General features: G+C 54.7%; 3 protein-coding genes across 3 annotated transcripts; 1 reads left to right on the forward strand and 2 right to left on the reverse strand.

The window, feature by feature from the left end:
- Positions 1–1,554: 1,554 nt before the first annotated feature.
- CkaCkLH20_02608 (mediator complex subunit MED14) lies at positions 1,555–8,630 on the forward strand (the record flags this gene model as incomplete). Its single annotated transcript, XM_038885327.1, has 9 exons — positions 1,555–1,679; positions 1,760–1,832; positions 1,892–1,912; positions 1,979–2,323; positions 2,381–3,320; positions 3,374–3,485; positions 5,288–5,882; positions 5,932–7,121; positions 7,169–8,630. The coding sequence occupies 9 exons, from the start codon at positions 1,555–1,557 to the stop codon at positions 8,628–8,630; spliced, it is 4,863 nt and encodes a 1,620-aa protein (XP_038749258.1).
- A 554-nt stretch (positions 8,631–9,184) lies between these two features.
- Positions 9,185–11,191, reverse strand: CkaCkLH20_02609 (protoporphyrinogen oxidase; the record flags this gene model as incomplete). The annotated part of the gene is made up of 3 exons (XM_038885328.1): positions 9,185–9,946; positions 10,001–10,627; positions 10,688–11,191. 3 exons carry the CDS (start codon positions 11,189–11,191, stop codon positions 9,185–9,187), a joined length of 1,893 nt encoding a protein of 630 aa, XP_038749259.1.
- Positions 11,192–11,877: 686 nt separating this feature from the next.
- On the reverse strand, positions 11,878–13,456 carry CkaCkLH20_02610 (uncharacterized protein; the record flags this gene model as incomplete). The annotated part of the gene is made up of 2 exons (XM_038885329.1): positions 11,878–13,027; positions 13,080–13,456. 2 exons carry the CDS (start codon positions 13,454–13,456, stop codon positions 11,878–11,880), a joined length of 1,527 nt encoding a protein of 508 aa, XP_038749260.1.
- Between the last annotated feature and the right edge of the window lie 705 nt (positions 13,457–14,161).

Raw genomic sequence — 14,161 nt, forward strand, 5'->3', positions numbered from 1 at the left:
GCTCTGACAGGCGGTTAGTCCAACAATTCTGCTGCAGCTTGCAGATGGAGGTGCCTTAGTTTCTCTTCAGTCGAGGCACCCGATCTCGCCTAGGTGTTATTCAGTCGACTAGGGTCTGCTTTGCTGTTTGGCAGTTGCAGAAGTACAGTACATTCACACCTACATGACTTGCTGGCTATCAATCTTGGATTAGAGAGCTGGGATAAAGTGTGGGCAGAGGTAGATGTGATCGACGTTTGCGTAAGAGTTCCCATTCATCCAAAAAGTGACGATGCAGGCAGGCATCTGGACATCCGCACCAAGAGTGTTTGAAATTCTCACAATGGGCGAGGGCGTGGCTTCCATCTGATCCGGCGGGGGGAGTTGTAATAGGTCTCACGGCGTATCCGTACCAGACTGATTACAAGTTAGTGACGGGGAAGTGCTTTGTTACGTCCAACCCAATTGCCCACTGCCGAGGCCCATGCCGTCAGCGCCGGACAAATCACTGCGGCTTGACTGACTCTGTGCGAGTGAAGCTGTGCCAGGAAGCTCTGACTTCTGCTTAGGTTGGCGACTTGGGTTGACGGATATTGCTGGCTCCTCTGGATTTGGTGCTGATGAGCGGCGGGCTTAAGGCCGACAACGTAGTGAGAATCTCCGGCAGTACTCAACATTTTATCGACAACACCGAAGAGTGCCCCTCCTTTTGTTCCCCTCCATTGACATCAACCCTGTCCAAGTCCCGAGTCCCAAGGCCGAGTCCAAATTCGAGGTGAAAAGGGCCGGTGACTGCGACGAGGGGCGTGGACTTGCCCAGCCGCACCAAAAATTGCTGGAAAAATTCACCGTGATTTTCTTTACATCCAGCTTTGTGCTAGACAATGAATTGAGAAGGAGCGGACTCGGCAAGCTCACAAATGGCCAGGTAGTAAGATAAAAAAAAAAAAAGAAGAGGAAGACGACTTGTGCTACCAACCTACCGACCAGAGTTCACCTGCTTCTCACCTACCCACTTACCTATCGTGGGAAGCTTACCCACTGACTGATTCGCTTCGAGGCGCAAAAAGGCGAGCGCGGCGGCGGAACCTGACGAAAGTACCCAAGTAGAGTACATCAGGCGCTAAAGCAGCAGCAATTAAGGCCATCTGGCTGTGAGTAAGCTCCCACTGCTCCCACTTTGCGCCCATCTCGCACGCCTGAGTGCACTGAAAGCGGTACGTGTCCCGCTCTCGGGCCAAGTATCTTTTGGGCTGGCTCTTGCCCTTTCCGTCTGTACCTCGACCCGTCAACAATACCCTGGACACCTCCTTTCCCCCCATCCACGCCCGTACCCATACCTCACGGCGCACCCCTACCTTCATCTGTGCTTCGTCATTACTAAATACCCCAATCCATCCGTCCCGGATTCCGCCCAGTACCTCTTTCCAAAACCTTCCCAACTCGCCCTTCTGCCCTTTTGCTTGCTAACTTTTGGCTTTTTTTCTGTATAAGCCTTTCCTTCACCTCTCTTCCTCACCTTCCTCCTATACAGAATTCACATAGTCGCGCCGCTTCATCGCCGACATCGTCATCATGGCCGACCTTAGCTCCGCCGCAGCGTATGTCACCCCGCCTTCCAACCCCACCAAGCTGCCCTCTCCTTCTTGCGACTCCGGACTCGAGCCCAGCATCGCGACCGGCTTGCGGCAACACCGCTAGTGATGAGCGAACAATCGCTGGGGACGCAGTATGAATTTTTCCGAGAGCTATTTCGTACTGACTTTTACGCGCTTCACAGTTCCATGGAGCTGAAGGACAACACCGTCATTGTTGTTCTCGGTGCTTCCGGAGATTTGGCGAAGAAGAAGACCGTACGCGACCAAAAATAATACTTCCTTGATTACGCGACAATCCGCTGACATTTCTCTAGTACCCTGCGCTGTTCGGTCTGGTATGAGCTGCTTCTACCCGCTCTGCGCGATGCCTCAGACTTGGCAAAACTAACCGGCCTAAATAGTACCGAAACCAGTTCCTCCCCAAGGACATCAAGATCGTCGGATATGCGCGCACAAAGATGGACCACGACGAGTACATCCGCCGCATCAGATCCTACATGAAGACCCCCACAAAGGAGATTGAGCAGCAGCTCAACGACTTCTGCAACCTCTGCACCTACGTCTCCGGCCAATACGACCGCGATGATTCTTTCCTCAACCTGAACGCCCACCTCGAGGAGCTCGAGGCTGGCAAGCCCGAGACCCACCGCCTGTTCTACATGGCGCTTCCCCCCAGTGTCTTCACTATCGTCTCTCAGCACCTGAAGAAGTGCTGCTACCCCACCAAGGGCATTGCTCGCGTTGTCGTAAGTGGTCCTTTGGACGCAATTGAGCTCAGATTCACTAACACGGGCGTGAAATAGATCGAGAAGCCTTTCGGAAAGGACCTGGCCAGCTCTCGCGAGCTCCAGAAGTCCCTTGAGCCCGACTGGAAGGAGGACGAGCTCTTCCGCATTGACCACTACCTCGGCAAGGAGATGGTCAAGAACATCCTCATTCTCCGCTTTGGTAACTCCTTCTTCGGCTCTACCTGGAACAGGCAGAACATCGACAACGTCCAGATCACCTTCAAGGAGCCCTTCGGCACTGAGGGCCGTGGCGGTTACTTCGACGAGTTCGGCATCATTCGCGATGTCATGCAGAACCACTTGCTCCAGGTCCTCACCCTGCTCGCCATGGAGCGCCCCATCTCCTTCGCTTCCGAGGACATCCGTGACGAGAAGGTTCGCGTCCTTCGCGCTATGCCCGCCATTGAGCCCAAGAACGTCATCATCGGCCAGTACGGAAAGTCTCTTGATGGCAGCAAGCCGTCGTACAAGGAGGACGACACTGTGCCTAAGGATTCCAGATGCCCCACCTTCTGCGCCATGGTTGCTTACATCAAGAACGAGCGCTGGGATGGTGTTCCCTTCATCATGAAGGCTGGCAAGGCCCTCAACGAGCAGAAGACCGAGATTCGCATCCAGTTCAAGGACGTCACCTCTGGTATTTTTAAGGACATTCCCAGAAACGAGCTTGTCATGCGCATCCAGCCCAACGAGAGTGTCTACGTCAAGATGAACTCCAAGCTGCCTGGTCTCAGCATGCAGACTGTTGTCACCGAGCTTGATCTCACCTACCGCCGCCGCTTCTCCGACCTCAAGATCCCCGAGGCCTACGAGTCTCTCATCCTGGACTGCCTCAAGGGCGACCACTCCAACTTCGTCCGTGACGACGAGCTTGATGCAAGCTGGAGAATCTTCACCCCTCTGCTCCACTACCTTGACGACAACAAGGAGATCATCCCCATGGAGTACCCCTATGGTGAGCTTTTGTGACTGATCACTTCCCAAGCTTTGTTGCTAATGTGAATGCAGGCTCCCGCGGTCCGGCCGTGCTCGACGACTTCACCTCTAGCTACGGTTACAAGTTCAGTGATGCGGCTGGCTACCAGTGGCCTACCACCTCTGCTCAGGCTCCCAACAAGTTGTAAGTTCTGCTAGTGTGGCGCGCTTTAGCGTAGCTTTTACATAGATGAAGAATTGATTCTAAATGATGTCACGAGCAGTTGAGCAAATCCTACCTCACCGACTCCAAAACAAAACAAACACACCTCGGCCATTGTATCCGCGATATCCCCTGCGCCGCCCTAAGACGCGAGCGCCACGTATTATATCCATCGAAGGGAGGGCATAGACATCAAGAAGACATAAACAAGGGAAGCCAGAGGGGACACTTTAGGGTGAAAACTGGTTGGATGATGGAATTATTTCGCTTTCCTTGGCCGGGTTAGGGTGGATAGAAAACTCAATGAGACTCACGATTCCCAAGCTCTTTTACTCCTGTGACCAGATGATGCGTTGGAATTGCCGGGAATATTTGGCGACAGGGAAGCTCTTTTCGGGGACCAGCGAGTCATTGCTGGTCGAAACCTGAGAAAAACGTCATTATTTTGGGACACTTGACACATTCGGACGGTTTCTGGAGCGAGTATGCATCCGGATTGTCCAGGGCAGCAGGGCTTCTCTGTTTTTTGACCCATCTGTATAGAATCTTTTCGAAAAACCGAGGGCCATTTGGAAGGCATTTCGAACCCTTGTATGTTGAAGCTCCGACGGCTGGCAACATGAGCTTGTGGCCCGTGGCAACCTGAAGTACCTTGTTCTGTACAAGGAGCAATGAGAGCTCTACCTTATTGAGAGACCATGACCGGTTGCTGTCCTTTGCAGCCGCCATCAATGACATCCGCACTCTTTGTTCTGAGGGTCCTGCTCAGAGCTGTTTTCGCTTTGCCCGTTGTCTTTTGGTCTAATTATTGTTCTTGTTCTTGATGTTCGCCCTTCGTCCCAAAGTTTGAGCTGATAAGATAAGGTTAATTTATGCTGTACGGCCCAGGCGGTACAGAGTAAGTTTAGGTAAGGTACACCGCACCACCTAAGGCGCGGTACGTACTGGACTGGAGTTTCCATGCCGACATGATTGGACGCGTCACGTGTCTCCGCTGAGCCTTGGCTTACCAGGCAGTTTCCGCTGGTTGGCGCTTGCCAGGAAAAAAGAGAAGGCTCCCGTCGGGTTGCACCTTGACCTCCTGCCCTGCTGTTCTGGCTGGCTGCACGCTCTTCCCATCGCAACCGCATTCTCACCCATCCCCGACGGCCAACCACCAAGCCTTAAGGCGCACCCGACGTCAACGAAATTCTGTCCGACCGTTCAACTCGATTTATCGACCGCCGAATCGCTTTAGAGTCTCCGATTATCCTCCAAAGCGACGCCGACATCGCGCTTTCCCCGATCGACGATCGCCGCCCAGGACAACGCCCCAGATCACGTTGTCTCATCGCGTTCCCACGACGCCACGCTCACGACTGCCGACTTCGAGATACTGCCGACAAGAAAGAATCAAAACTGAATCGCGTCGCACTCTCCAGGCCCACTTGCTCCGTTGATGCGATTGCGCTACTCGTCTGACTTGCGCATCCGGCGCCGATGACTGAATCCCCTCTCACATCCTCCGCGGATTGGGATCAGCCCTTGACTACCCTCGGTCGCTCACTTGGCGCGACGTCCTAGACGACCGCTAGTCACTCCCTCGCCGGCTAGGAAGCAGTTCGGCTGATCTTTCGGGGGGACGGTCGTGAGGCAGGTAACGAGGTAGGGAAGGGCCTTCCCCCGATGCCTGGTGTTGTCAACATGGAGAATGGAGGCCAGAACGGGACACATTCGAACCATGAGAGGAATCTGAAAATGAACGGCATGAACGGCACAGCAATGGACGCTCAACTGTCGCCCAGCAAGGGCAAGGCACCCGCCGACGCCCCGGGGAAAATGCCGAACGGCGTTGCGGACATCCAAGGGAAGCAACAGTCACAAATGAATACGGGCCTCACAATGCAACCGAAATCGAGAATGAACGACCTCCCGGACGAAATCGTTCATATCACTCAGGGCTACATTCCCTTGTCGACAATCGTCTCGCGCCTTGCGCAACGGACACACGAGGATCTGCAGAAGGTCATCATGGAGATGGCAGCTGTGAAATGGGCACCACCAGCAGTCAACGGCAACACACCGCATGGAAACGAAGCACCTGACGATATGTCAGAGGGGAACAAGCGGAAGAAGATGCTCATGCTCAAGTTTGCGCAAGATGCGCATGCCAAATGGGTCAAGGCCCTCGTGATGACAGACTGGAGCAAGAACGCGGAAGCAGTCAGCAAACTCATCGACATCAAGGCCCACATCGATTCCAAGCGGGTATTATACGATTTCGCGCAGGACCTGTTGATTGACTTGAAGAGAGGCCTTATTGGCGCAAGATTACCCAACCCTGACCTGAAGACTGCTTTACAAGTTCTCACCACTGGAGAAGCAACCTGGGTTCCGGAGGTAAGACCCGTGAAAGGAATGGATAGACCCTTGTACTAATGCGACGCAGCCCGGCTACATCCCACCGCCGCCATTGACACCGGAAGAGCAGTTGAAGTGGATCGATGATCTGAACACGATGCTGTCTTTGCGCCTCAATCTTGACGATTACGACAAGATTCCGCACCAATTTAGAACTTACAGTATACACTCCGGCAGAGTCACTTTCGAGGTGAAGGGTGAATTCGAGGTGGACTTGACCATTGCCGACGAGGACTTCACAAAACAGTTTTGGTTCATCGATTTCCGATTCGCCTTTTCGCCATCTGCCAGAAAGCTTTCGGATGGCTTGGTGTCCTTCCTGGAAGGGCAAGTCAACGAGATCCTCGGCAAAGACGGTTTGGAAGGATGCTACAGATTCCTCCATGAGTTCGTTCTCACACACAAGATCAATGAGCTCAAGCGACAAGCTCTCGAATTGAGCCGCAGCACATGGACAGGAACCCTGGTGGTGGAACCCCTGAACCGAGCTTTGGCCCTTCAATACTGGACAACTAGATACGGACCTGCCGGACCCAAGAGCTGGGTCATGATCGCGGTTAACAGTGCCAAGAAAACCAACGGCCAGCCGGATACGAAGCATTCGAGTCGCCTGGTTGCACGGTGGTACCGAGACAACAAAGAAGTTAAAGATGTCCTACTCCCATTCGATGTCGACAACCTCTCCGCAGAGGATTTGCTCAAGACTGCTGTTGCGAGACACGTGGACCATATTCTCTCTTCCATCCACAAGAAGCTGCTGACGTACCCCCGGTTCGAGAAGAGAGAGTCGTCCATGACTCTGAAAATCTCACGGACGGAACCGGTGGAGTCTTTCTTAAGCATGCAACTGGGTTCGCGAGAAAGTGTTACTCTAGTCATCGAGCCGGTAACAGGATTCGCGGCAATGAAACCCCACACCAAATACGCACTCTCCGGCGAAAACCGTCTCAACTACGGCGGGAAAGACCCAGCAGAGGACGGCGTCGTCTGCCTTGAAAATATCAGATGGGGTTACGTGATGGAAGAGTTCAACCGAAGGGGCCGAAGCATTGGCTGGAAGACGTGTAGAAGTCCACTTGGCGGCGAAGATATCAAGCAGCTCATCCGGACCCGCGAGGCTTTCCAGACGATCTGGCTCCAGCGACAGGGCTTGGACCAGGATTGGCATGTGATGGTTTCTTTGAGCCTCGCTGGCGACGAGTGGTGGTTGATTCAGATGTGAGTTCCCCAGCCAAACGCTCATTTTATGATACTAACTAGCACAGCGACCGCAACACGCCAGCACGCCCAATCAAATTCAATTCTCGGCTACCGCTTAACCGCGGCCAGCCTGATTTAGACGACGCTTTCTGGAGCAACTTGACACTGTTTGTAACCGGCATAATCACACATGTCACCGAGTTGCACAACGTACATCTTAAGGAGATCAAGCATCTGGCAAAGGAGTCAACAAACTACTCGCTACCCCAGCAAGTCCAAATACCGTCGGTCTTTTACAGACTTTCGCAACTCCTGCGCCCGACCAACGTTGGCGGACAGTCTGGTTCCAAAGAAACACCGAACGCATCCAAGGAATCAGCTTCGTCGTGGGCGCAGGATCACATCGAGATCAAGATTAAGGGTTTACAACCTCAACCTCATGCGACACCTGCTCGAGACGACAGCGCCACCTCACAAGCTGAGATGATCGAAAACCTTCGTCTCAACACCGTGGTAGACGCCATTATTAGGGTGAAGGACAAATCAAAGTTTGCACTGCTCAAGGGGCGTATTGACCGCGATGTGTCGTTCAGCCCGAAGAAGGGTGAATTCATCTTCCGTATCCGACAGCAGGTTGGCCACCCCATTCTTGACACGCTTACCAAGCACGTCAAGTCTATTGACCGACTTGTCGGATTTCTGGAAGCTATGGGCAAGGCCCGAGGTTCTATAAAGTGCGAGAGGATGAGTCTTCGCGAAGTCGTCTTCACATATAGCGATATTGCCATGCCTGGAGAGGGCAATGCCGCCCAGAAGCCCAGACGCTGGAGAGCCACCCTCGACCTCTCGAAGAGCGACGTCCGCATTTCTCTGGAAAAGGGCAACCCACATCTGCGAGTCTTGGACTTGCTCGTTAAAATGGTCAACACCCAGGACGGTCTCAAAGCGATTATCGTCTTTATGCCGTTACTGCTGCCGATCCTAAGAACCTTCGAGACCATCGAATCCAAATGGGAGGCGCTGGAGTCTACGAACCAGGGGCGCGTCCAGGTCTTTGCAAGGTCGATAGACTGGATCTGCATTCGGTATACGCTCCCCAGCGCCTCCGGGCAGCCGCGGATCCTCGCCTTGGATATAAGAACCCAAGTGAGGCGCAACGAGATCTGGTGGCATCTCTCCCGCGCACGGGGCGACGGAGCAGCCGCCGGCTCCGACGACGAGTTCGCTAAGGTCATCAAGCCTGTCTGGGAATCCCACGGTGATGGCTGGAGGGGACTCATCACCGGTGCGGCGTCCCGGCCCGGGCCGAGCACTATGGACCTCCTCACGAGAGTAGACGACGCCGTCAGGACTCACGCCGCCTCGGTGAGCGCCAACGGCCCGCCCTCGACGGATGGCGCCCCGACGCAGCTCAGCCAGACCTTCAGCGCGAGCCAATCTTTCGGCACGCAACCCACCTCCGTAAGCCAGAGCCAGGGGAGCAACAGGACCTCGGGTAGCAAGCAGGCGCCTTTGGTGCTCGACTAGGCGGCCGGCGAGGTGGTGGTTCGAAAAACAAAAAAAAGCATATACCTTATTGCAAGGTATCGATGTCACATTATTCTTTTTCTTCCTTTCTTACTTTTACTCCCTCTTCATCATCATCAGTCATCAGACAACGTGATACCAAAGGGCTGGGTATACAGGACGCGTGTGTGTGGATGGATGCATGGAGATGGATTGAACTGGCATGGCGGTAATCGTGCCCTTGAGAGGAGCAGCAGCAGCGCGCGCTCTCGCCCTGCCGACGTCGACCAATAGATGGTCGCAGTGATACCTCCAATAAATTTGTAAATTCTACCAAGACGAACTGGGCTTGGCATGTGATGTATATGTGATTCATGATAATTCAAGAGACAGGGGTGTTAGTCGCTGCATCCGTCCACACGCGGAGCGCGACATGCTCGTCTACAACCGCATCGACCTTTCCTCAGTTTTAAAAAGCTCGCACACACATCTTCTCCATACACGCAGATAACCCGAGCCGCGATGGTACAATAATATCTATACAAGGCACGCGCAGGGCGTTGCCGGTAGGTCGTCTACTGGAAGAGGCTCCGCAGTAGCGATGGTTCGGGCGAAATGTCACGGCCTACTTGGTGAATCTTCCGCCGAGACGCAAGGAAGAACTGGGGTGTCGCCTCCTGGTACAGCCCCAGGCCCGTCTCGCCGACGTGTTCCTGAGCCGACCGGGCGATGTGCAGAGCCATGTCGTAGCCGGCGCGGATGCCGCTCGTGACCCCGATCGGCGTGTACGATCCGCCCGCGACGGCCAGCGTGCCGAAGAAGCAGAACGCGAGCTCGGTGCTGACGGCGTCCATGCGCTCCCAGTGGCCGACGTGGTGCTGCGGGATGCAGTTCTTCGCGTAGTGCGCCATTGACCAGCACGGCGTGTCGGCGGGGATGCCGAGGTGACGCTCGACGACGGACTTGGCCATCTGGATTGCCTCATCTTCCGACGGCGGTTTGCGCTTGCCCGCCCAGTGGTGGCCGCCCATTAGGACGAAGAGTTTGGTGCCCTCGGGTTCGCCCTCGGCGCGCAGGAGCACGTCCGAGTCGAAGAAGACGCCGAGCAGGCCTTCGGGGTTATCGACCGAGCGGGGGACGAGGTAGCCGACACCTTTGTGGTTTGCGTTCAAGTTCGGGTCAGGGTACCATAGGTTGATGGCCATGATCGAGACGTTAGGAGAGCCGGCGAGTGAGCGAAGGGCACCGCCTGTCATGCGGTAAAGTGCGTTGCTTGTGGTCGTCGATATGATCTTGTTGAAAAAGGTGGGAGTCTCGGGGGACGACTTTGAAAAGAGCTGAGCCGGGAGTGTCAGTGGCAGCTGCGCAGTATGCAAGAAAGGGTTACTTACCACAGCTCTTTCGGATTTCTCGTGGTACCTTAGATCCAAGACGGGCTCGCCGAGCTTGAAATGAACATTCTTCCTCTTGCGCAATTCTCTCTCAATTGTGTCTGGCAAGCTGCTCATGCCGTTTTTAAACTGAACAAGCTGGTCTTTCTGTGCGGTCCGAAGCAAGTTCCTCAACTCCTCATCTCCGCCCAAAGAATCTATCAGACCCTTCTCCTGCCGTGTTATGAGGAGTGGATCAATGTTGCGCTGTTCGTCGTCGGAAACCCATGGTTTGTAGCCAAAACGCCACCACTGTGCGGGCATGAAACTGCGCATGCTGAGCTTATCGGCGTCACCACCCCAGATTCCGTGGATCATCGCCGAGACCATGTTGTCCACCAATTCCGGGCGCCCCGTAGTCAACTTGATGAATTCGGCGACGGACATGTCAGGTTCGAGTTTCAGCTTGCCATTGCGGGCCAAATGGCGGCGATATAGAAACGTCAGGAAGCCCGGAATGGCGCCTTTGAAGACCGGCTCGGTCAAGATATTGCCGGGTGTCATTTTGGCCAGGTGGTCGGGGTAGTAGACGTATCGAGGCGGGGACCGGATTCCTCGGTACTCTTTGATCATGTCCAGGTCTCGCATCTATATTTTTGAAGTCTTCGTCAGCTGTGGCGACAACTCTCTCGTGGGAAGGTGACAAACAAGGTCGAAGAGCACGAGATCGTCGAATCTGAACGTATCTTTCCCCATGCCGCGCAGCGTTCTCGGGCCGCGCTCGAAGCGCACGGGAAACTTATGCCCGCCCATTTCCATATCGACAATCTGCGTGTTGATCCAGCCGCCGGTGCGGTCGGCGGCTTCGTAGATGGTGATGTTGGAGGTCTCGGGGAGCCATTTCGCAAGGTAGTGTGCCGTGGTCAGGCCGGTGATGCCGGCACCGACGATGGCAACCTCCTGCGGCAGCTCGAATTTCGGGGCGGATCTTCTGGCAGCTTGCGGCGGAGGCTTGTAGCGAGGCTGCCTACCGTCCGACGTTTCTATCCTGCTGCGCGGCGGGCTCGCGGCGGGGAGGAGGGCAGACGTCGAGAATCGCGACGATGCCGTAACGCCATTGCGGGCGCCGAGAGCCGCGGCGCGGCAAAAGCGCTGTGAGTGGTAAGATCTCAGTAGAGCCATGAAAGCATCGTCGGCCGTCCTAGAGACCATTGAAAATGGCAATGGCACGCGAGAAAAGTCGTGTTTGTGGGAAAGCTGTTGGTTCAGAGTGGCGTCACGACGTGGAAGTTTTGGGCAGGGGTCATGAGGTGCCTCCCGGCGAATTTGGAGCTACGGGCCTCGAAGACCCACCCCGACGGCACTTTGAACAAACATCACCTGGATCGACGACGTCGGCGCGATCTTTCGTTAACAAACATCGGATTGATTACTTGAAGTGATTTTTCTACCTTACTTAGTTCTTACCGGAGGATACCTCTACCCCGTACCTCAGAAAGTCCGGAACATCACAAGGCTGGAAATGGCAATCAGTAACAACACACGTGATGCACGAAGGAACATGTCCAAGACCCAGTATGAGGCCAGATAACAAATGCATTGCTTGCCCCAACGCTCTCGAGGCCACAATCTTGGTGCCTTCTGAGGGGTGTTTTGGCTTGCCTCAAGCCACCTCTATACATGAACATAGGAATAATCGCACCTGCAACGCCGAATGTGCCCTGCCGCTTTGGCCATACATCATCGTCCAATTATCATACAAGAAGTCGCTGCTCCTTTGCCGGCCAGCCTAGGCCTCCTTTTTGTAGATACCACGCTCTCTCCAGACACGTTCGTCTCCCCATCGTGCCCCAAGTCGCTCCTCCCCAGAAAGCACATAGCCATAAACCGCGTTTTCTCTAGCTGATGACCTCCTCCTGAAAGTTGCCCTGCTCCTCTTTGACGGCAGCTTCGGATTCGGGGAGTATCACCTCGGGATCAGCCTTTGCGTCGACGAATTGGCGCTCGCTAACGTGATCACCGTCATCCGCCGTCCAGACCTTGTCCTTAAAGGCTCCTTGCTGTCCCTCCTCGTGGGTATAGATGCAGTGAGGGTTCATGCAGGGGTTGAATTTACACTTGGTCTTAACATGTGTAAATTTGCAACCGGGTGTGGTGCAACCGCCTCCGTTCCGGCACAATGGCATATCGGGGTGCCTGAACGGACATCTCGGGTTTGCGCACTTGGGGAAGAATTTGCAGTCTTGCTCGCCCTGGTGGGCAAGTCTCGCAGCCTTGGATGGATGGCGACCGACACACTTCCTGTTCATGCAAGCGGCGCCAAAGGTGCAGACATCGTTAAGGTCGATAGTGATACCAGGTGGCGCCACAGGAGACTGATGCGCATACGGGCAGTCCTTCCTGGTGCATTGGAGGTTCCATTTGCACACCGTGTCGTCCGGGTTGGGCGGGTCGCGTTTCGTTTGTCCCATGTCGACATCCTCGCCTTCAGCTCCACCTTCCGTCATGGCCGAGTCTGACCTGTCGTTGGGTTGGCGATTCTTGAAGTTGTTGCGATTCTGTGTTCGATCGAATAGAGACTTGCCACCACGGCGCCCACCACGGCCACCTGCTTGGTTCATAAGCTGGTGTTGAAGCTGGTTCATCATCTGCTGCTGTTGCTCCATCATCGCCATGAGATCCAAGTGCTGCTGTCCGGGCATTCCTCCTGGCATACCTCCGGCCATTGCGCCGGGCATCCCCCAACCGCCGTTCATGCCGTTCATTCCGGGAGGTCCTTGTTGGCCGTTCATGCCCGCCATCGCGTTCAAACCAGCCTGGATGTTCACTCCGCGACCGTTCATCCGGCCACCACGTCCACCCATGCCGCCTCTCGGGCCGGAAGGGGGACCACGCCCGTGAGAGTTGATTCTATCGTTGCCGCGAGTGCGGTGGAGGACTGAGTCGCCTGACCTGTCCATAGCCTTGGACATGTGGCCAAGCATGCGCTTGTCGCGTCCTGCTCCGCGAGCGTTGGGACCGTTCCGCATCGAGCGCGGGCCAGTTGGACTGAACCTTGTTAATTCATGAACAGGATGGATTTGGGAAATGAGAAACATACGCATTGAGTTCGTTGGCGTCATTTGCGCCCATATCGGTGTCCATATCGCCAGATGAAGCATCCTGCTGGGTCATTCCGGCCATGGCATCGCTCCCTTCAGCTTGAGAGCCGTTCAACTGCGCGTTGAGCTGTTCTGCTTGTTGAAATAGCCAGCTGGCAAAGTCGCTGCAGGCGGGATCGGCAGGGTCGAGGCCGAGAAGATCGGTGGCGAGCTCATGGGCGATCTGGTCTTGTGTCCGACCGTTGACGAGCATGAGAATGATGTATTCGGCAAGCTCTCCATCGTCAGATGCCCAGCCCGCTTCGACGAGTTTCGGTTGGATGGCCTTGGTCAGGGAATCCGCCAGCGGGGTGTTTAGAACGACTTGAACCGTCATTTTGGAAAGCGCCAAGGAGGCGAAAGTCGCGTCTTGTTTCGAATGCGATCGCAGGTTGTGATCGGGAAATGAGGGCGACGGTAGGAAGAGACGCGTAGCCGGCAAGTGGCAAGTATAGGCAGCGAGCGCGCCAGACAAGTTTGCAGGGTATCGATGCGAAGTTCGCGTGTCGGAATTTGAGGCCTGGGTATGGGTATATAGATAGCTAGCAGTCGTCGGGTGAGGTTGTTGCCGCCGGTCTTTCTTTGCAGCAACAAAAGAATGTGATGATGCAAATGGTTAAGGTAGGTCAGTAAGGTTAGGAAAGACTGGTTCACCACAACTTCTTGTCTGATCCACAGAAGATCTTTTCGGGATTGTGATTGGCTAGAAGGGGGAGGCACGTGACTCACTTGGAAGATTGCGGTCTGGATGTGGCGACCCACCGGGTATTATTCAGCATGCAACGGTTTTGCCTTAGTCACCGTCCTAGCTACCTACCTGCATCTTTCACTGCCCCGGTATTCTGAGAGACTGCTTGACCTCCTTCCCTTGACAAGCCAAGGGATTGCCATCTCAAAGAGATCAGTAATTCGACTCGTCTAAAACGATCCAGGACTTTCCAGCTTTGTAATACGATAGTTACTTAACTGAAAGAATGGGCGCTTTCTTATTTTCTTGTACCCGGCCGCTCAACGAGCCACTGCAGAACACAGCCTGTTTTAG

The sequence above is a fragment of the Colletotrichum karsti genome, assembly GCF_011947395.1.
Source record: "Colletotrichum karsti strain CkLH20 chromosome Unknown Scaffold6, whole genome shotgun sequence".
In the NCBI taxonomy this organism is placed as follows: domain Eukaryota; kingdom Fungi; phylum Ascomycota; class Sordariomycetes; order Glomerellales; family Glomerellaceae; genus Colletotrichum; species Colletotrichum karsti.